The sequence below is a fragment of the Arvicanthis niloticus genome, chromosome 1 (assembly GCF_011762505.2).
Source record: "Arvicanthis niloticus isolate mArvNil1 chromosome 1, mArvNil1.pat.X, whole genome shotgun sequence".
Lineage (NCBI taxonomy): Eukaryota > Metazoa > Chordata > Mammalia > Rodentia > Muridae > Arvicanthis > Arvicanthis niloticus.
In genome coordinates, this window is record NC_047658.1 from 118,525,727 (window position 1) to 118,546,771 (window position 21,045).

Consider the following 21,045-nt stretch of genomic DNA (forward strand, 5'->3'; position numbering starts at 1 on the left):
CCGGCTGAGCCATGCCAGGCCCAGCCTGTGAAGAAATCTGGTCTTGTCCCCGGGAGCTCCTGAGCTCCAGTGGCTGTGCTATGGAATCCCTCAGTCACAAAGGGCCTCGGGGCAGGTTTCCCAGAGGGACATCAGAATGAACCAGACAAGAGAAATGGGAGAGGGTGCTGGGATGGGACCTAGGAAGGCATTAAAGGATTGCAAGTGTGGGACACAGCATGCACAGGATTGGAGTGAACGGCTGGTGATTTCTAAGACCCCTGTGGGTGCAACTTAGAGGACATGGTGGCTTTGCTGGGAAGACACTGGAGTCTTGGGAGGAAGGGGTATATTACGACCACATATGTTGCAGGGATTAGGGGCAGAATAGAAGTTGACTGAACATTCAGACATGGGATGGAGGTGACTCAGGCCAAAGGGAGGAGGCAAGAGGAGGAGACAAGGGCTATTCCAGAGCCTCCAAACAGAGCCATGTGTATGACAAGCTGAGGGTAGGAGGGCCTTTAGATATATGGCTTGAGTAGCCAGGAACCTGAGATGGGTCAGGGGAGAGGAACAAGTGGCAGGGAGTTTGACTTGGATCTGAGAGCTGAGGCATCAGTGAGAGGGCCAGGAAAGGGCTATTGGATTGGAGATGAAGACTTGGGGTATGGAGTGGAAAGGGAAGCAGCATATAAGGAAGATGCTGAGGTCCAAGCAACCCTACAGCTAGGTGGCAGGCACTAGAAGAGGAAGAGGGGTGGGCCAGCGGTGGAATACAGCTGTGGGGTCTTCCCTCATCACTTGCATCTTGGAGTTCCCTGGCCCTCCTGCTTTCCACTTCAAGACTAACCCCAAACCTGCCTTCACTCCATGCAGCTTCAGATAGAAGCAGTCCAGGGGCTTGAGGCCTTCTGGCGTCTTGACATACTTGGGCTCACCCAGCATGCCGATGTACACGGTCACCTGGAAGTGGTTCTTCTTCTGGCACACAAAAGCATCGTCACCCACGGAAAAGTTGAAGCCCTTGTCAGCGTCCACGCGATAGGTGAGCATAGGCCTGAAGGTGGGAAGGGAAAAGGGAGGGAGACTCACTAGAGTCCCCCAGGCTGAAGATGAAATATTGCTTCCTTCCACAGGCTCACACTCCAGTCCCATTACTTATGCTGTAGCCCCCAAGATCCCCAAACCCCAAGGGGTCAATCTCTATTCCGAGCATGGAAACTAAGCCTAGAAGAGGAGCTGCACAGATTTTTCATTATGCGCCTGGGGACTCCCATTGTTCTGTGCTGGGAGGAAGGAAGCAAGACAAGACTCTGAAGGCCCACCAGAACTGAGGGGACTCCAGAGGAGGGCCTTTACCATTATTTAGTACCCTTAACCACTTCTCACACACTCCTTGAAGCCCCCTCCCTTGTGGGAGATGGGATGAGGACCTGCATCTGTAGAGTCTCACTGTGCCTGACAGCTGGTTGCCATGGAAACGGTGGAACCAGGAGCCAGCTCTGCCTTGGGCCCACCCTGACCCAACCTGGCCCACCTCCTTGCTCAAGGCCCCCCAGTGCCCTCATTCTGACTCCCCCAACTGCCCCAGAGTCAGGGGAGTACTTCTGGTTTCTGACCTCCCCCTCAGGAACAGCTGAAGCTTGCCATCTGTCACTGAGACAGTGTCTGGAGCCTTTAGGGCACCTCCAGGGTCAGTAAAGAGAGCACTTGTTGACTTATGACTTGTCTCATTCTCCCCTAGGTTACCATGCATCAGAGGTTCCCTGCTGGGCACACAAGTATTAGTGCCCACCCACAGAAAGCTGGACAGGGAGAATGCTTCCCCACTCAAGAGCAAGTTCTAAGGGAAGGTCTGGTCTCATTCGTTCTTTCCTTAAAGGGCCCATCCATCTGTCTGATCTAAGAAAGTACCGGAAAATTCCTGGGTCACACTGCAAACCTCTGCTGCTAGCTCTCTGGCTTTGGGGCCTAAGTGGGGAGATAGCAAGGTGCCCAAGGATTATGGAGGTGTGAATAGAGGGCTCTCTCTAGACCATAGGGACTGGATCCCATAAATGCCTTCTTTATCACTTTAGCTGCCAACACAACTGGGTACCCCAGCCTGGGAGCCACTGGAGAGATGCTCCACAGCTCAGGGCACCCACTTCAGGTCATCTGTCTCAGCCCCAGCCCCAGTCACCTAGTTCATTCTTGGCTAAGTCCAAAGTACAGTTGGAGAAGTCACCCTGAGACACCCAGTGGCCTTCTAGGGGGGAAAGGAGAGTGGTCCCCACTGGGCTTCTGGGGCCTGGGAAGCTAGATCTATGTGGTGTTGAAGAGGGACTAGGAACAGCCTGGGCAGCCACACCCCCAGCTCCCCCTGCCCCTCCTCCCTCCACAGGGAGGGGGCTGCTGTAAGGGTCCAGCTTTTGCTATAAACTTCAGGCTACCTTCCTGGAATGTAGGAGAACATAAAGGAGGGGTCAGAAAACATGCATCCGCCCACTTCCTCCTGACTTGGCTCCCACACCCCTCCCTGGAAGCTACCACTACTTTAAGAGAGACTTAGGCTGACCAGAGGCCCTGAAGCCTGAGCCCTGGGCCTAATTCTTCCCTGAGCTTGTTGACTCTTCTGTCAAATGTGATTCTTTTATACCCAGACTCCTTCCATGCCCTGACCCAGGAGCTCAAGAGGGTCCTGAGCTGTCCCAAGATGAGGTGGCTAGGTGGCACGGGTCACTCACAGCTCCTTGTAGTTAGCGTCATACAGGGTCGCCCACTTGTTCTGCTGATGCGGCTGCCATTTGATGGATTGGTAGTTGGGGTCCAAATAGGAGCCACTGAGGCTATCACTGTCCTGCAGGAGGCCTGGAGGGATGGAACACTGGTGAGATCTAGGCCTAGGGCTCCAGTCCCCAGCATCAATGGTCAGTCAGTCACCTACCTGGGGAGGGTGCACCAGGTGGGTGCCAAGGTGGAGTCTGGGCTCGGGCAATGCTGAGGGGCAAGGAGCCAGTGCCAGGTGAGAGTGGGCCCTGAGGAGGCCATGGAGGAGATGGGGCTCTGGCAGGGTGTGGGGGCAAGGCTGTGACAGTCCCAGGCTCCTGCTTGATCATTCCATTCAGCATTTGGGCATTGAGGGTGTTGGGGGGTGATTCAGAGTGCTTCCTCTTCTTAGAGGGGTGTGGAGGGAGCCTGAGGGGGCAGAGGTGAGTGGCATGGGGGCTGGCCCTCTCTCCCTGAGCCCTCTTCTCCTATGCAGTGCCCACTCCTTTCCCCTCAGCACCATTTTAGAAGACAACGCCCAGCCAGGAAGATACTTCCTACAGGAGGCCCTCAGGTGCCTCCCTTGTACTCTATCTAGCCTGTCACTCCGCATTCAGTTCTTTGTCTTTGCCACAGTCTTAACCCTGTGGAGGGGTCACACTTGATTAGTATGTGCTTTCACATAGAAACCTTCAGAATTTCACTAGGCCGAAGAGATGGCTCCGTGGTTAAGAGCACTGACTGCTCTTCCAAAGGTCCTGAGTTCAATTCCCAGCAACCACATGGTGGCTCGCAACCATCTGTAATGGGATCTGATGTCCTTTTCTGGTGTGTCTGAAGACAGCTACAGTGTACTCACATACATAAAGTAAATAACATCTTTTAAAAAACAATAACAAAAAACAAACAAACAAACAAACAAAACCCTAAGGATTTCAGTAAGTGGGCAGAAAAGCATTGCAGTCTGTATTAAGAATTCAGTTCCAGGTTCAAAGTCTTGGCTCTGCCTTTTCCTAATCCATTACCTGGGGAAACTATTTTCCTTTCTTAGAACTTCCCTTTACCCATCTATGAATGAGGTAGCTGTCACCAATCAGCTATGGCTATAGGCCCTCAAAGCATCGTTCCTGTAGGGCCTCTGTTTTTCTCTCCGGTCACTCCCCCTCCCTTGATGCCCTGACTTCCACCCCACCTTCCTACCAAGGAGGCTCTACCCAAGCCTTACTCAGCTCCATGCTGTTGCAGCAGCTGGTGTAGCACTTGGGTCTGCTGGGTGTGGTGGAGCTCAGGGGGCACCAGACCCGGCCCCATGGCAGCATAAGGGGGTACAGGGGGCTCAGCCTTCATGTAGAGGTCCCGTTGCAGGACAGGGTAGTGAGGTGGGGGAGGCGGGGGTGGTGGTGGGGCTGGCAAGTGGGCTGGAGGTGGGGGCGGGTGTTCCAGGCGGGAAGGAACTCCCACGTGGCACAGAGTCTCCGGGGTTATGGTGCGCAGAAGATGGGGGTCTGAGGAAGAGACGGGGGACAGGAGTCAGAGACGTGCCTCACCCAAAACTTTGGTTTCCTAGGCACAGTCTCCTGCATCTAGCCCTCCTGAGACATGCCAGAGGCTGGGTGGAGAGACGGGGCAGCCAGCTAGAACCTGAGCAGGGAAGCAAGACTCTTCGAGAGAGGCGGCTATTCATTCTAGCCAACTCTTTCCCCTAGGCTGTTTGGGTGAAGCCCCTCAGAAGATTCCCCAGTCTCTAACTCCTTTGAAGCCTGAAGAGTCTCCTGGAGACCCCAGCCCAGTCCCCCACCCAGCCTCCTCCCTCTAGCAGCTCCACTCCCAGTTCCAGGGGCCAGTACCCCAGCCTGAGGGGGCTGCAGCTCTCTCTTTGTTCCTCAGGAAGCATTCCAGGGATGTTTTAGTAGGATAAACAGAACTCTTGACCCCTCTTCAGTGTGCCCACGATCATTCTACTCTTGGCCACATGGGGGCCATTGGGCCCCTCGGCACCCTGTAAAGGTGGGCCCAGCCGCAGCCTTCCTCAGCTGTCCACTTACCGCCAAAGGGCGCGTCCATGATGGTGCAGGGGGGCCAGACGGTGGCATCACCAGCAGGGACACTTACTCTGAGGCAGGACCGGGCTCCCCACCCGCCCATTGGGGAACAATAGCCAGCGTCGAGGAATATTTGACCAGCGATAATCTGATCCGTTGGGCAGCCGCTGGCCCCCTCCCTCCCTCCTCCCTCTCTCCCTGATAAGGCTGCACCAACCACTTGCCCAAACCCAGAGGGGGAGGGTGGCGCTGCCCGCTGGACTCACCATTCACCTGCTGAGGGGAGTAGGCCTCAGAGCCTGAGTCTGGGGGCGAGTCTGGCAGTGTGCTGCAGGGGGCCGGAGGAGGGAAAAGGTTGGGCCAGCAGCTGAACCCCCAGACCCAACCCTCAGGCCAGGCAGCTCCTCTGGTGGGCAAGGTTGCAAAGACCCCACTGCCCCTATCCCATGCCAGAGATTGAGGCCATTGAAATCTCCTCACATCTACCCCAGGGTACCTCTGCCCACTTATCCTAGAACCCTGGCAGAATCCAGGGTTTAATTGTGGGTGAAGGACTTCAAGATTCTGTCCTGGATCCCCAGACCTAATAATGGTTATTTGTAGGCCAGTGGTCAGGCCTCTGGTGATGGCACTGGGATTGGGAGACCCTCCTCCCCTAGAATGAGGAGCTAGGCCTCTGCCTCTATTAGACACCCACTGAAGCTTCCAGCTTCCTGGAAATCCTAGGACCCGGGGGCTGGGTCTGAGGAGGTTCAGTGGGTCACCAGGAGCTGCCTTGCCAGAGGCAGGTGTGGACTGGGCAGAGAGCCAGTATTTCTGGGCCTGGACTCTTTTTTTTTTTCTTTCTTGCAAGTTTTATTTTATCAGTGGTTCAGGCAAAAGAACAAACTCAAGCCCAGAGGTCAACACGTCCTGTACAAAACATGTACTTGCCCAGAGAGAGATTGTGGCTGCCTAGAGACCTAACTTTTGGTCATCTCTCATCTCCACATCTGGAGAGGCTCCCCTCCACTATGCCCAGGTACCACCAGAAAGGCTCCAGGGTCATCATGGAGACATTCCATCTCTGACTGCAGAATTATACTGCATCCCTGGACAAACCGTGGCCACTTCTTCCCACCTCCTCCCCTACTTGTGGAGGGCTCACTACATCTCTGAAATTGGTTCAAGAATAAGGACACTGAATCTGGTGCAGACATGTACCTCAAGCTACTCAGAAGACTCAAGACTGAGGACCACAAGTTCAAGGCCTCCCTGGGCTAGTAAAACATGGTCTCAAAAAGTGAAAAGAAGGGAGGCTATAGAGATGGCTCAGCAGTCAAGAGCACTAAACACTCTTGCAGAGGACCTGGGTTCAATTCTCAATTCTCAACATGCACATGGCAGCTCACAACTGTCTGTGACTCTAAGATCTGACACCCTCACAGAAGCATACATGCAAGCAAAATACCAGTGCACATAAAATAGTTAATTAATAAAAATATAAACACACACACACACAGAGTGAAAAAAGGACCTAGGATGTAGTTTGGCAGTTGAGTGCCTGCCTACATACATGAAGAGCTCATGGGTTCAAGCCTTAGAACCACAAACAGAAAATGTAAACCCTTAGCCTCAGCCTAAACCTAAGCCACCTTTAATCCCAGCACTTGGGAGGCAGAGGCAGATCTCTAAGTTCGAGGCCAGCCTGGTCTACAGACTGAGTTCCAAGACAGCCAGGGATACACAGAGAAACCCTATCTCAAAAAAAAAAAAAAAAAAAAAAAAAAAAAAAAAAAAAAAAAAGTGGCCTCTAAAACAAGGTTTGCTAAGAATAACACGGATAGAGCCTCTTCCCCATGGCTGTGGCCTCAGTCCCTGACCCAGCTGGGCTGACCCAGCTCTGTCCATCCCCCACCTGCTCCGGCCACTCCTTTCCTAACCGTGTTCTTGGGTTCCTCCAATAGGTCAAGGTCTCTCACACCCTCTAGTCCCTGCCATCAAATGTCCCAGCCACATGACCCTGCATTCTTTCATATTCTCACTGGTTATTTCCTCTTTGGAGTGAATTATTTTACTTTGTACAGTGCTGGAGCGGGAATCTAGATCCTTGCACTCTCTAGAAGGTACTTTACCACTGAGCAGCGCCCTCAGCCCTGGGATGCGTCTATAGCTCTCTTGTCACCCATGATGGGGCAGGCATATGTCTGTCTTGTTTATCACTTAGAACAAAGCCTAGACCAGGACACCTAGACTCTGGACAAGCCCTACCAGGGCCACCAGGAGCTGGTTCAGGAAAAGGCCAAGGAGCTCACTTGTGCCTGCTAAACCTAAGCTATGTCCCCTCCACCCTCAGGCAGCTTGACTTTTAGAGACACCCTTAAGCAACCAAGGTTTGCCCCTGGCACCGTGTGCCTGGCCTCCAGTATGGTCACTGTAAGCCAGGTACTCAGGAGTCCCTGGTCACAATGTTGAGTGTCTACCCAAAACTTCCTCTCTGCTTTCTACCACTTAATGTCCACCATGAATGTGAAGTTCATTTTACAGGTGAGGAAACCCAGCCTCTGGCAGAGGTCATGTGTCACCAAGCCCACAGGCTGACAAATGGGAGACCCTGACTGATGCCAGACTGCTGGACACTGCGTTATCTGTGCATCCTGTAGCTTTATTGTATCTTAAGACAAGACTTCTGCCCTGGTTTACTGAGGTCTGTGGAGAGCCTGGTGAACCCTGGCTCTGGGTACTTCTTCTTGAACACGCTCTGGAACAGTGGTTCTCAACCTGTGGGGCCCGACCCCTTTATGAGCCACAGGGGTCACATATCAGATATCCTGCATATCAGATATTTACATTAAAATTCATAATAGTAGCAAAATTACTGTTATAACGTAGCAACAAAAATAATTATAATGGGGGGGTCACCATACATGAAGAACTGTATTAAAGGGTCACAGCATTAGAAAGGCTGAGAACCCCAGGGTCTGGAGGCTGGCTGTGTTATGGCTGCAGGTGGTCAAAGCCAGGCACAGGATCAGCCCCAGGTCAGGATATCAGTGTGGTCTCAGAGAGATGAGGGATCCTGTCAGGAAGAAGCCTCCTGAGGATGTAACTGACCTTGGCTCCACAAGGCACGGCCATACCTGAGGTACTGTCAACTCTCTGGATACAGAAATTGTCGGCTAACTGTTCCATGGGTAGATGAAACATGGGAGTGTGTTTGAACACCCCATGAGTGTGCATACATGGGGTGGGATTCCTATGAGTGGCAGTTGGGGCCCCAAGCCTCTCTTCTTCTGTCCCTATTTTGTTTTGAGACTTCTCTAGCACTACACTGTCACAGTCCTCCTCTGAACCCTGATTGGCTGCTCACTGCCTCACAACAAAGCATGGAAATCTCCTATCAGCCTGGTGTCACCCCTATCTGAACCTACCCATAAGGGAGTCTGACGTTTAAGTCCTTCCCACGGAGTCCACAGGCCAACATCTGCTGGACAGTGGCCACTGTGCCCCTAAATTTTGTCCCCACCCACTCCCTGCCCCCACTCACCCTGGGGCATAGGGAGCCTTGGGCTCTGCCTTGATGGGAGGCCCAGAGCCCCCTAGGAAGGGCTTGGGGGCGGTGCCCATGCCGTTGTTGTTGTTGCAGTTGAGTGGGGTGCCGTAGGTCGGGGGTGGGAGGGGGCCATGGCGCCCAGGGGATGGTCCGCTCCCAGTGGGGCTCAGATGGTGGAGCCCGCTGGAGCCGGGAATGGCGGGTGGCCCGTGGGGAAAGGAGGCAGTGCTGGCTGGTGCAGAGATCTCAGGGAAGCAGCTGTGGGGAATGGAGGAGCTCAGCCCCCAGGTCCCCAGGCCTGAGGGGAAGTTCCGTCCCTCCCTCAGGGAACTGCCCAGAGGTCTCAGATGAGGTGACTCACAGATCAGAGGCGTCCTCTTTGCCAATGTACTCCTCCAGGATGCTGGTGTCTATATTGGAGGGCTCCAGGGCACCGCTGATGTCATGGCCTGAAAAGCAGGGACAGCTGGGCTTGAAACAGCTCCCTGAAGACCCCAGACCTAGGGCCCAGCACCCTTCCTCAAGCTAGGCCTCTGAAACCTTTGACCCAGCTCTCCTCTGTGCAGGGCCCTTCACTGTACACCCCTAATACCCCTCCAAAAGTAACGCCTATCCACAAACCTCAAGGATATCCTCAGTTTCCCAGGCCAGGTGGTCAATAGCCCAGTGTATGCGTTTGGGAACAAGAGAAGCCACTCTTGTCCTTTCTTTAGCTATATGACAGGATCATCTCTCTCCCTCTCATCTGTCCTTTTATCTTACAGAGTGTTCCAAGAAGCAAGCAAGGTCACACCACCCCAGAATGGACCACTTGGACCCAGAATGACTTTTCTGCCCAGGAGACCCAGCCTTGAGCACATAGAAGCATGAGGCCTGGCTGTGCAAAACACACATCCTGGGGCCCAGAAGTCAAGGAATCACTCAACCCCAGGCACCAGCTTCAGGGAGAGCCTGAGACCAAGATCAATAGCGTCAGTAAGGCCCATCTCTGGTGGCTAGGCCGGCTGCCTCTGATGGGGTGCTCAGGCCCAACACTCCAGAGGAGACAGAGGATGAAATAGTGACCAGAACTTGGCTCCTCCACCCTCCACCTGCTTACTTGATATCCTCTCCAGGGCCCTTCGCTGGGGCCCTTGGGGAGGAAAGACAAAGGAAAGGCAGTCCAGGGCTCCTGGTCACGGCAAGGAAGAAGGTGTGTGTGTGTGGGGGGGGGTGGTTTCTTCTCCCAGGGTCACCTTGTGGGGCAAGGAGGGGGGTAGCCAGAGCTAGAACTGATAAGGGGGCTGACGCGAGAGATGCGTCAACCCTGATAATGGAGGACACCCCACCCACACTGCAGATTCGGGCTGGCCAGCTCCACTGAGGCAGGAAGGACCCCCTAGACTCTAGTCTAAAGCCTCAAATCCTGGACTGCCACCTTGAGTCCTTCCTCTGGGGAGTCTTGGGAACAGGGCTCAGACTGGTGAGGGACAAATCCCACCCAACTCAGCCACTCCTGCTGTGTGACCTCAAGCAGGCCATCCCTTCCTTGGGCTTCAGTATCCTTCTTAGGAAAGTGGGAGTGAGCGGCTGCATCATGGAGCAGCTGTGATGGCTGCAAAGCTATAGATCATAAAGTGCCCAGCACACAGTGGGAGCCCTGCAAATGGAGGGGTTGTTTTCACCCCCAGAACCCTAGCACCCTGGGGTCTCTGAGCCCCCAGCCCAGGCCCCTCCCTGGCCCCAGTCTGGCATTTGAAGAATGCTGAGCCGCACTTAGGTGATTAATGAATTAATGAGCGTGAGCGGCTAAGCCTTCCTAGGAGTCACACGCTGCCTGTGCCCCTTGCTGACCCCCCTACCCTGGCTCACTCCAGCTGAGAACAGAGGGCACCCACCCACCAGGAATGGTTTTGCTGGCCATGCTCTGTGGTCAGAGCACATGTACATGGTCAGTCTGTCTGCCCAAGTTCCGACCCCACCTCACCTGTTTCTAGTAGTCACAGATTCCAGGAATTGAGAGCCTACTGTGTGCCACACTCATCACCCAGTTTACTATATATGAGGCATTCTGCCAACTTCACACATATTGTGTCACTAAATCCTACTAACCCATCATACAAGGAAAAGGACATTGTTGGCGATGGCAGGTCATAAAGAAGTGCCTAGCAGCCCTTCTGAATTCACACTATGCTGGTGACAATGACGGAGACTCGTGCTCAGGCAAGGTACTGCTTAAGTATTGACACACGGCATTTTACCGTTCAACCATTCCCATGAACTGGGTGCTACTACCTCTGTCTCTACTGTTCAGAAACTTCGCTCCTCACTCCAAAGCCACACAGGAAACCGAGCCAATCTGACAATCTGATCCCAGGGAGAAAGGTGTAGTTGCTGTTTCTGTATCTCCCCCCACCCCATATCCCCCCCCCCCCCCAGCCTGGTCCCTGGCCCACAGCATTGCTAAAGATTTCTGGGGAAGAAAGGAGGAGAGCCTAGAGCCCCACCCCCACACTGCCCCAGCTGTTGAAGCTGCAGGTTTTTGAGACTGAACTTGGCACCTTGGGTGAGTGATGGGCTGATGCGGTCATGGGCTGCTGTTTATAACCACCCTCACCCCTCCTCTTGGGCTCCTCCTTCCCTGGCCAGGAGCACTCCTAATCGCCCCTAATCCTGCTGTCCACCTCCCCCGGGGGATGGGGCCTTCAGGCCCAGGCATCCTGGGAGACCCTAACAAGAACCAGATGTGGCTAGGGGAGGAGGGACCCTCTCGTGCCAGGGTCCGAGAGGACGGAGGGGGGAGGACAGAGGCTGATGGCAGAGTGAGGTGAGTCTAAGGCTCTGGAGGGGGAGAAGCTGAGGCTTCCTGAGGCATGCAGGACCCCCCACCTCCTTCTCCCCACAAGCCTTGTCTTCTCCCCACACTGCCCAGGCTCCATGCAGGGGTCCTGACCTACAATAGAGATCTGTGTCATGGAGGCTTGCAGGGGCCTGGGGATCTTGAGGGCACAATCCTCAAGGTATACTATAGGAGTGCTGCCTCACTGCCTAAAGAACCGAGGAGCACTGGATCCCAGTGAAGAGTGCCTGCCAGGCTGTAGACTGAAGGCAGCATCGCAGTCCCCTCTCTAATCCTCAAGACCACCTGGAGAGTGAGCCCTGGTCTGCCACCAGTCAGGGAGTTGTACCCCAGTGTCACCAATCAGTATCTGTCCTCCTCCCCAAACCCTCCAACAAATTCTCCCAGCAAACAATAAATCCAGAGCTCCTTCAAAAAGCCTGACAGTATCTGCTTCCCCTATGCCTCCTCCCCTGTGGGGCTCTCTTCAGCCCAGTTCCTGCTTCCTTCCGGTAAGGGACAAACATGCCACCCACAGGGACTTTGCATATGCTGTTGCCTCTACCAGAGAAAGCTAATTCCTATTCTTTTGCAAGTTTCTATTATCCAACCCAACCCCCAACCCAAGTGACCTTCATAACTCTTCTTTTGTCCTCTTAAGTACTTTCCTGTTAGGCTGTCTACCTTCTCAGCTGGCTGGCTCACACCTCCCTGAGAAAGGTGAGTGCCCACAGACTGACTTCCACATTCTAAAGAGCATCTCTCCTATGAGGCAGATGTCCTCTATTGTACAGATGAAGAGACTGCAGCTGGGAGTGGATATATCGCCTATAGTTCCAGGGCAGGGACTGGGCTATGGCTCTCCGCCATGTTAAGGATCCCAGTATACCATAGTCATAATCAATAACCACAGAATAAATGAATGAACAAGATGATGAGCCAGGGACTAGAGGTGGCTTTGCCAGGCTTGGAGACTTTGGGCAGGACCTACAGGCCAGGTTAGACAGGGCCTCTCCAGATCCCACATTGTCCTGCAGAGGCGCCCCCAGGGGCACCACACTAATTAGGGCCTTTATTACCTGCTTGAAACAAGAGCCAGACTCAGAAGAGGCTGTTGCTTCTCAGGCAGGCCAGTGTCCAGGCTGTGGGAAAACTGTGTTTCCTCTTTTCTCCTCCTTCTTTTAAGACCACTCATCAAGGGGGACCAGAACACCCAAGCCAGGTGCAGCAGGCAGTGGTGACCCAGGTGGTCCCTCCACCCTGGACCCCTCCCGTCCCTGTCCCCCTTTTCATCCCCTGCCCCCCACAGCTGTGGCTGCTGGCTGAGTCTAGGCCATTGTCCTGGCGGGTGGGGAGGGTGGAGACACAACACAGTGGGAGTCTTGTGCCCTGCCTACCCCCTCCCCTTCCCCGTCAATGGAGTACTTGTCAATTCATACCCCAAACATGGCGGAAATCCCGTCAGCCACGTGGCCATGAACAGGGTGGGCTGATCTGAACTCAGGGTGGCCAGGGCACCAGGCCTGAAGGCCCTGAGTGTCAACCTCAGGTGTCTGAATCTGAGAGTACCTTGGCTGTCCCATGCTTGTCACCTTGGCATTCTTGTGATCCTCTGAGAGGCCTGGATGCCATCATGGGCCTCAGCTTAATTGCATTGTAACACCTTGACCTTGCAGACCTCAGCATCCTTTTCTACCGAGTGTACATGGTAGCGCCCCAGAAAGCTATCCCTTGGTCAGCATAGCATCCTGTTCTTCCATTTCAAGTGTCCCCACTCCATTCCTGCCCTCCTGCCTCTGCTTCACTAGTGGGTATTTCCTGGTGCCTTTGAGATCTTCTGTACCTTTGAGTTTCTGAAGGCCCCTGACTGCCCCTAAGTCCCTCCAGGTGTGCGACCAGTACTGGTCTGCTTCTCCAGCATACCCCAGTAGTGATGCCTTCTGTGCCTCCCTCCCAGCCTGCTCTGGTGTAGACTGGGGTCTTTCCCAGTCATCTGGCCACAGAGGACCTCCAATGCTATCTATGGTCTGTCTCAGAGGGTGAACTAAGCTACAAGCTCCAATCAGTCCACATGTCGGCAAGGCACAGTGGGTTGTTACAGTTCTCTGACCTAGACATTCTATCTTCACTGATACCCAAAGCTGCTTGCTGGCCCTGGTCAAGCTTCCAGTTGCGACTCTCAATTGAATGCCTGCAGCTTGGATGTGCAAGCAGCTCTGCATTGCTGCATCAGGTTCTCAGTCAGTTTGGGTCCAGCAGCCACACCCGAGAGCAATGCAGCTCTAGCTAGTCCTAGCAAATTCTCAAGCCTAAGTCATGGCTGTCTGTGGCCCTCCCAGTTGCTCACCAGAGACTCAGAAGAGACACTGTGGTCTGATGGTCTGATCCACAGCACCAAATAAGTAGGCATGGTAGATTATGCCTGTAAATCTAGCCCTCAGAACATACTAAGTTCAAGACCAGCCTGAGCTACAAGAGACCCTGTATGAAAGGTGTGTGTGTGTGTGTGTGTGTGTGTGTGTGTGTGTGTATTACCTTGTCAATTGATTTTGTCCTTTACGATGTCAAATGCACATGGCAGGTTTATGTCTCTTGTCACTAAACACTAGCACTGGGCTTAATGCACAGTGGGGGCTTGAGGAAACCTTCCTGAATGAATGAAGGAGCCCCTGTAGAATGTACTATGTGTGCTGCCAGTCCTTTGGAGTGTACTCCCAAGGGACCTGCCAGCGTGTTAACACAGATCAACAGGAGTACTTGATCGAGATCCAAGCTCTGGGGCTGCAGGATCCTCCCACAGTGTTTGTGGCGGGTCCACCCTGCTTCTTGAGAGAAAAGGTCAAAGACACCAGGTGGGGTTCTCTTTGCCCGTAGAGTTAGATAGAGCCTTGTGCCCCAAACTAAAGAGCAAGTCTCTTAGAACAGTGTGGGCTTCCTAGGAACCAGCTCCAGATTGGTTAGCTTCAGGAACATCTTGGTGCTGAGCTCAGATTGGGTTATCCTAAGTGGAAGGTGATGGTTGTTTGGGGACCAGGAGAGGATGCAGCTATAGCTCAAGGGTAGCTCAGAGTCTGGATCCCCTGGATTCTCTGAAGGCAGGGTGCGGGGGGAGGGGAGGTACAGGGGACTCTTCTGTTTCTGGTGTGGAACTGGAAGGGAACTGTGCTTGGACTTAAGGATTTGCTGGGACAGCGCGTGCATGCCAGCTAAACACTCTACCAGCTATGCGACAGCCGCAGCCCTTTTGCTACAGTTTCAAAGGTGCAAGGCGGCAGTCACAAAGCCTTTGGCACAAGCCTATTTGTCCAAGTTCACTTCTCAGCGTACTTCCCAGGCATGGCTTCAAGAGCTCACACACACAAACAAGACTGGCCCAAAGCAAGCTCCACTACTGCCTCTCCCAAGACACACATTCCTGAGTCAGGGTTCCCCAGCACAAGCTTCTGCCCTTTTCTATCCTCCTATCTCCCACAGTCGAAAGTCAGACCCTTCCATCAGCCGCAGTTAGGACTAAACAAATTCACGTCACAGGCCCAAGTCCCCCCAAAAGGCAGCTGCTTGCCTCCCTTGGTGGATAGTTTAGAGGCCACAAACCCTGCTAGAAGTAAAAGAAAGGCAGGGCACCAGGCACATGGACAGGCTGAGTTTCATACAAGCCAATGGGGGTTCTGGAGCCAACTATGTCCCACCCAGGCGCTTCCCTGTTCTGCCGTTTCCCCATTGTCCCCCTTCCACTCAGTACTCTTTGGGTCTCCCTGATGACACCCTGTAGCCTGCATCATTCAAACGAGGGCTGTGTGCTTCAGAAAGACCAAGGTCTGGATGGACATTTTTCAAGGCTATCGGCAGGTCAGGTCCCTCAGTATGCAATGAGATCCCCTTCCCTACCTACCCTAGAAGGGCTCCAACTGTGGCCAGAGAATCCCATTCCTGCTCCTGTGGCTACCTGCATGAACATGGTACATCACCTTCAGCACCTCCCTCTTGGAAAGAGGCTGTACAAACTATCTTCCCACTGCAGTGAGGACTGCACATCTGTAGAATACTCTAGCTAGGATGCTCTAAACGCAAAGATCAAGGGCAGTCAAGTTCCTTTCTGTTCCAGGGAACAAGTTCCACATCTCTGAGATGGAGGAGGAGGCAGACATAACTGGTGTGACCAAGATGTGACACCAGAAGAAGCAAAGCTAGGCCTATCACAGTACAGTTGCTGGTACACAGAATACACTCTGCCATTCTCCTAGAGTGAGGATCCCAGAGAGGGTAAGGGTCTTTCTCAAAGCACACAGCACCAGCTGTCAAATATAAACCCAAGTCTAAGACTGGACGAGTGGATCAACAATCCTGAAAATGGGTACATGCCACCTATCCTAGGCCATGCAAAGGGGCTGTGCAAGACTATGGGAGGTAGGTTAAATAGGGCTGGCATTCATGGAGCGGTTTACAAGCAGGGCACTGTCCTGAGGCCCTTTCACAGGCACTATCTTACCCAATCCCACAGAAGATCTGAGAGGTGACCATTAACTAGTCCAGTTGTGTGGCCTTTTGACAGCTGAGACAAGACCCCAGCCAACTGTACTGACAAACCCAAGAGACAGGCCATGTGGATAAGAGGGTTAACTGTAGCTCCCTCTGCCTATTAGTGTGTACACAAAATCCTGGAATCAACTATCCCAGCTCCTGATCAGTGGGCCACCGACACCCAGTGATAATGGCTAGAGACTTTGAAATGAGGGAAACTGAGGTACAGTGGGATGCCTGAGACCTAGTTCACGAGCAGGAGGAAGGGAAGGCAGGCTGCCTACTCAGGGCGGGGCCACCCTAGTTAATAATCCAGTTAATGATTTCTGCTTTGTTCTTATCAGGGAGGGCAAAGTCCGAGGGCAACAGCCAATCAACAGCATAGCTTGGTGGTTACCCAGTAGCCTCTGCTGCCAGCCCCCAACCCCACCCCCCAACCCCCAGAGCTGTAACCCTTTGAGAGTTATCCGAGCAGGTCTCCTAGGGATTTGCCATTCTACCCAGAATAGTCTGTCACCAAATAGACTTTTTGGCCCTGCCTAAGGCCTCAAGGGGTACTCTATTCAGTCTGGTATCCCCAGATTCAGGAAAGGCCTAAGGCCAAGGGACTGGTAACCAACTCTCCTGATCCCTGATATGATCTCAACCACACCCAGAGAGTGGCTTTCTATGACCCCTCCCCCCCCAGGCTCCTTTACATATACATGGATCAATCAATCATGGTCTTCATCGGCAGGGAGCACTTCCTGCCTGCCCAGTGTTGTGTGGTTGGGATAGGCATGGGGAAATAGGGATGAGTCAGACCCTCTATTATCTCTCCCCTCCTACCTGGCTCAGGGCCTAAAGGGTGGGCCTAGCCATCAACTCACTATAGCTACTGAGGCTGGGACAGAAATCTTGTGGGACTGGGGGTGGGTAGCCAAGTGCTCGGTGGAGTTGGGGGTGGGTTCCAGGTGGACCCAGGAGGCCTCTTGTCTCTTCTCCAGGGAAGTTTACATAGGGTACCTCCCTATCTACCAGCTCCTGGGTGCATCACCAGTGATAGACAGGTAACAGAGGCCATAGAGCCACCCCCATCTCACAGCCCAGCTATGCAGATGGTGGGTGGTGTCTTCCCTCCTGAGTTACCAGGTAGCATCCACATAAGACTCCTGCCCTCTGGAAGGGATGAAGGATGCTATCCCTAAGTGGTTGCTTCTCCTTGATGGCAGAGGAGAAAGCTGGAAACTGTAGTCAGCTTAGATTGCCACCCAGCTAACCTTGTCTCTCAGAGCCTCAGTTTTGGCCCCTAAGAAATGGGTCCATTCCCATCCTCTCTTCCTCCTACCACCCAAAACCCTGTCTACCTTGTGCATCCCATCATAAAGCATGAATTAGTGTTTGTTAGTTGCCTAAGAATGGTTCAATTAGAAGCTCTTACTCTAAACTGGGTGGTGGTGGTGAATGCCTTTAATCCCACCCAGCTCTTGGGAGACAGAGGCAGGTGGATCTCTGTAAGTTTGAGGACAGCCGGCTCTACTGAGTGAGTTCTAGGATATCCAGGGATGAACAGAGAAACCCAGTCTAAAAGAAGGAGGAGGAGAAAGAGAAGGAGGAGGAGAAAGAGAAAGAGGAGGAGAAAGAGGAAGAAGAGGAGGAGGAGAAGCAGCAGCAGCCCCTACTGACTTACCCTACCAGTAAAATAGGAAGGTACCAATCCAGGGTCCCCCAGGGTGCAAAAAGAGTGAAACTCAGGCCTCCTCCTCCAGCCCTGGAGGCTTCCAAGGCCCGTATCAGCCCTCAAACCTTTAGTGGGCTATTCAAAACTTGCTGGAGACCCAATCCCTTCAGTATCCAAACTACTCCTACATAAAACTGTTTTGGGGAACACTAGCTAAGCAACATGAACTGCTAGCATTACCATCAGCACAACCTCCACCCAGAATCCTCTGTTCATACTCTAAAATGCCCCCTTCCCAGGATTGGGACAGAAGGCTCATCAGAGCTGGGGGCACCAATGGAGACCTCTGCCACTGACTTCTGTGTGACAGGTGAGAGAGAAAAAAATCACAGGGAGACGCTGCTTAGGCTCACAGCTCTCAGTGTCCCAGCATGCATCAGCCTTTTGAGGTCTTGGTCAAGTCCTCTGAACATGGTTCTGCTTCATCCCTGACTTGGCTCTAAGAGAACAAGGCCCCCACTAATCAGGGGAAGAGAAATATACCATCCCCTATACCCAGTTACCTGCTGGGAGCCAATGCATCCTGTCTGGAGGGTCCACTCTCTACAGGCCTTGTGCCTTCCACTCTGGACTGCTAGTGCCTATCTCCAGGGGATTAACTGGGCAGTCACGGGGACCCAGCTGTACCAGCCTCGAGGGGGACGCTCTGTCCCAGCCTCCCACCAAAGGCCCAAAGCGCCTTAGCCCCCAGTCTCACTATCCACCAAGAGCAGGGCAGGACATGCCCCTGTATGCTGAACTAGTGGGAGCCATGATAGAAGAGACTCTTTCTCCTTCAGCAAGAACAATCTGTCTCCCAGTCCAGAACCCAAATCATGGAGATTTCTACCCACTGCCTAGAGAGAATGGCTGAGGGCCATGTGGGAATCTGGATGAGGACTCAAGGGCCGATATTTGAGTGTGAGGGCATACACTGTCACCAGGGGCTCATCAGCATCCCTAAAACAAGGTTTCACACTTCCTAGTAGGGCACACTCATGTTTGTGAGCACACCATTGCTCTGTGCTCACTCCGTCCGGTCCTTCACCTTACGCGAGAACATCCATCTCACCACCCCAGTGGATTCCCTGCCAAGGTCTTTCCCTCATAGACAACCTTACAGGACTTGAACCAGGTGTCCACCCACCCTGCCCCTATTCCCAGGCTCTGAAAGACTGCTGAAACCTGGCCCTCCAGAGCAGGCCCCACACCCCGCCTGCTCCCCACAGACATTCTTGAGTCTCCTCTTATCTCTCTGGAGGGAGCAGCACAGCCTCCCTGCCAGGCAGCTGCATGGCTAAGCTGTGGCGTCAGCCTTCCATCCACCCCCCCCCCCAGGCCAGGAGGGAAAGTTTGGCTCAGAAGTGAAGAGCCCAGGCCAATTAGGCCCACCCCTGTGCCCAGAGCCCAGGTGGGGGTGGGGTGAGGGGAGAGAACTTAGGGATACCTACAGAAATCAAGGAGTCCTGGTTCATGGGTCACTAGGGGCACCAAGCAGGCACAAGACACCCCCAATCAGTGCTTGTACCCAACAAGGACCACTGACTTCTCTCCTCTCCTAGGGCCTTTACTCACTCTTAACCTGTTGCACAACATTGGGAAGCTCCCAGGGAGCTCCTGGGACTGAGGGGTGCTGTCTAGCATCCTCAAACAGCATAGCTGCCTCAGACTTGATCGCTGAATCTAGTCCAAGCCTAGCATTTTGGGGCTTCAAGACTTGTTCTGCCCGGGTGTTCAGCATCCTAGAGTGAAATTAGCTGAGACTTGGGGCTGTCCTCTCCTGGGCTGCTCAGCAAGTAGGTGCAGACAAAAGTCCATTCTGTGGTTCCCCAAGTCACAGAAAGTGAAACAAATAAAGTCCTCCTCTTACGTGGGGAAATCTCGCAGGAACTGGGCACTGGGTTTTAAACTTGGGTCTTGATTTCCATCCAGCACCTCACAGTCCCAGCCTGGTATGTCTAGGGCAACAGGTTCTGCTCATGGAAGCCTCTTCCAGTACTTAGAAGCAAGATGTTAGCTTAAGGACTAGGAAGAGGGTAAGGCAGGGAAGAGACTCTCAACATAGTGGGGGATAGATACAAAAGGGGCTCAAGTCCCTGGCCTCATGCTCCAGTAAGGTCTGAGAAACCCAGCAGGCTGGGAGATGTCAGCCTGCACTTCCCCTCCCCCCCTCCAGTCCCTTCCCTCCTGAACCCAGCTTTCAGGGGGGAGGGGCAGGGGCTGTTCAGGAAAAGCTGAGGCAGTATTTAGACTAGGACCAGACTCTAAAATCAATCCAGGGTTGAGGGGGGAAAAACTATATATATATATATATATATATGGACATACACAGATCCTACTGGAGAAGTTCAGGTCAAGATGAGGGGGTCCAGGTCAGCTCCTGGGTCAGGTGTGAGGGACCCAACCCTGAGGTGCCTCATAGGGCTGGTGGGGTACCATTTACAGCATTGGAAGTCTCCTAGGGCAGAGTTAGCTGGTTGCAGAGATGTCAGCCAACTTCAAGAGGGTTCCATCTCCAGGAAAGCATACTAAATAGGAGGGTCCTGCCCCAGCTAAGAAAGCAGTAGCTGCTTAAAGGAGAATTAGTGGAGGAAGCAGTATTGCCTAAGACAGGTGACAGTCTCCAAGGATGTCTCAACCTCCAAGAAGCACAGTCAGGAAGTCCCTGCTCCTAGGAGGTAAGCCAGGCTCAGGGGTCCCAGCCTTAAGTAAAGAGGGAAGTCCCAGGATAGATGGAGTAGGAGGCTGGCATGAATGGAGAGTACAGCGTCCTCAGACTACAGAAGTGTGCTGAAGATTGGAGTATCACCATTCAGGGGGACTGCAGGACCCGAAAGGCTTCAAGGAGGAGGCCCGAGCACGGAAGGGAACCCATCCCCAAGGAAGTTGAGTGTTGGAGGTCGATTAGGGAAACCCAAGTCCAACGGGCGTGGGCAGACACCTCCTAGAGATTCCCAATCTCGAAGCCATTCACCTCACTGTTGCCAGTCTGGATGGAGTAGAGTCCCTGACTAAAAGGAGGCTTTCTGGGGGTCCTTGCATGGTGGGAACCCCACGGGAGTCCTATCCTCAGGGAGTTCGGCTGGCCTATCCCAGAGCAGGAGGTTGACCGCCCAGCTAGCCCCGAGGTCTCTCACCTTCGAAGAAGCGCTGCAGCGCTTCGGTCTCGTCCACCACCTCCATGGCCCGCCTGCCCCGCGCGTGCGCTCCGGCCGCAGCCCCGCTACAGCCTGGCCCGGGGGCGCGGCATTGCCGGCGCGGCCCGCGCGACAATCCCGGCTGGGCTCCCGGTACAGTCCGGCCAGGCTCTCCTCACGCTCGCTACCCGCAGCCCTAGCCCGGCCTCCGCCTGCCCCGCGCCCCGCCCGCCGCCCTTAGCGCCCTCTGGCGGTACGCCCAGAGCCGCAACCTCGGATAGCAGGGCACCGCGTCGCCTGCAGGGGGCGCTCGACGCGGCAGTGGTGTCCTGGGTACTGCCTTGCCCTAAAGTCGGTGGGATCAGTCGCTTTTCACTCTTTTCCGGGATAGGTAGGGTTCCAGACTATGAATCTGACGGTTTTCAGAACCAGATCTCAGAGATAGCTCCTATTCCTTTCGGTATTCTATCCCAGAGAGAGCAACGTGCAGGCACCAAAGGAATGTTTGCATTGTGCTAGGCCTGCACAGAGTACCGTATAGATGTTACCTCTGTAAATCCCGGCAG

The 21,045-nt window shown here is 53.8% G+C and overlaps 1 protein-coding gene across 7 annotated transcripts in view; it reads right to left on the reverse strand.

Annotated features, from left to right (window-relative positions):
• Myrf (myelin regulatory factor) overlaps positions 1-20,696 on the reverse strand; it is a 32,562-nt gene extending 11,866 nt beyond the window's left edge. For 4 of the 7 annotated variants that reach the window (XM_076917095.1, XM_034518843.2, XM_034518838.2 and 1 more), the window contains exons 1-8: positions 20,480-20,695; positions 8,666-8,753; positions 8,299-8,562; positions 5,039-5,100; positions 3,956-4,235; positions 2,909-3,159; positions 2,709-2,832; positions 844-1,039 (exon numbers count right to left, since the gene is read on the reverse strand). In XM_076917095.1, coding sequence (XP_076773210.1) covers positions 844-1,039; positions 2,709-2,832; positions 2,909-3,159; positions 3,956-4,235; positions 5,039-5,100; positions 8,299-8,562; positions 8,666-8,753; positions 20,480-20,525 — 1,311 coding nt within the window. In that variant the 5' untranslated portion in view covers positions 20,526-20,695. Of the gene's footprint in view, positions 1-843; positions 1,040-2,708; positions 2,833-2,908; positions 3,160-3,955; positions 4,236-4,775; positions 5,004-5,038; positions 5,101-8,298; positions 8,563-8,665; positions 8,754-20,479 lie in introns of those variants that run through there. The other 3 variants (XM_076917097.1, XM_076917102.1, XM_076917109.1) reach the window with 3 other exon arrangements.
• Positions 20,697-21,045: the final 349 nt, after the last annotated feature.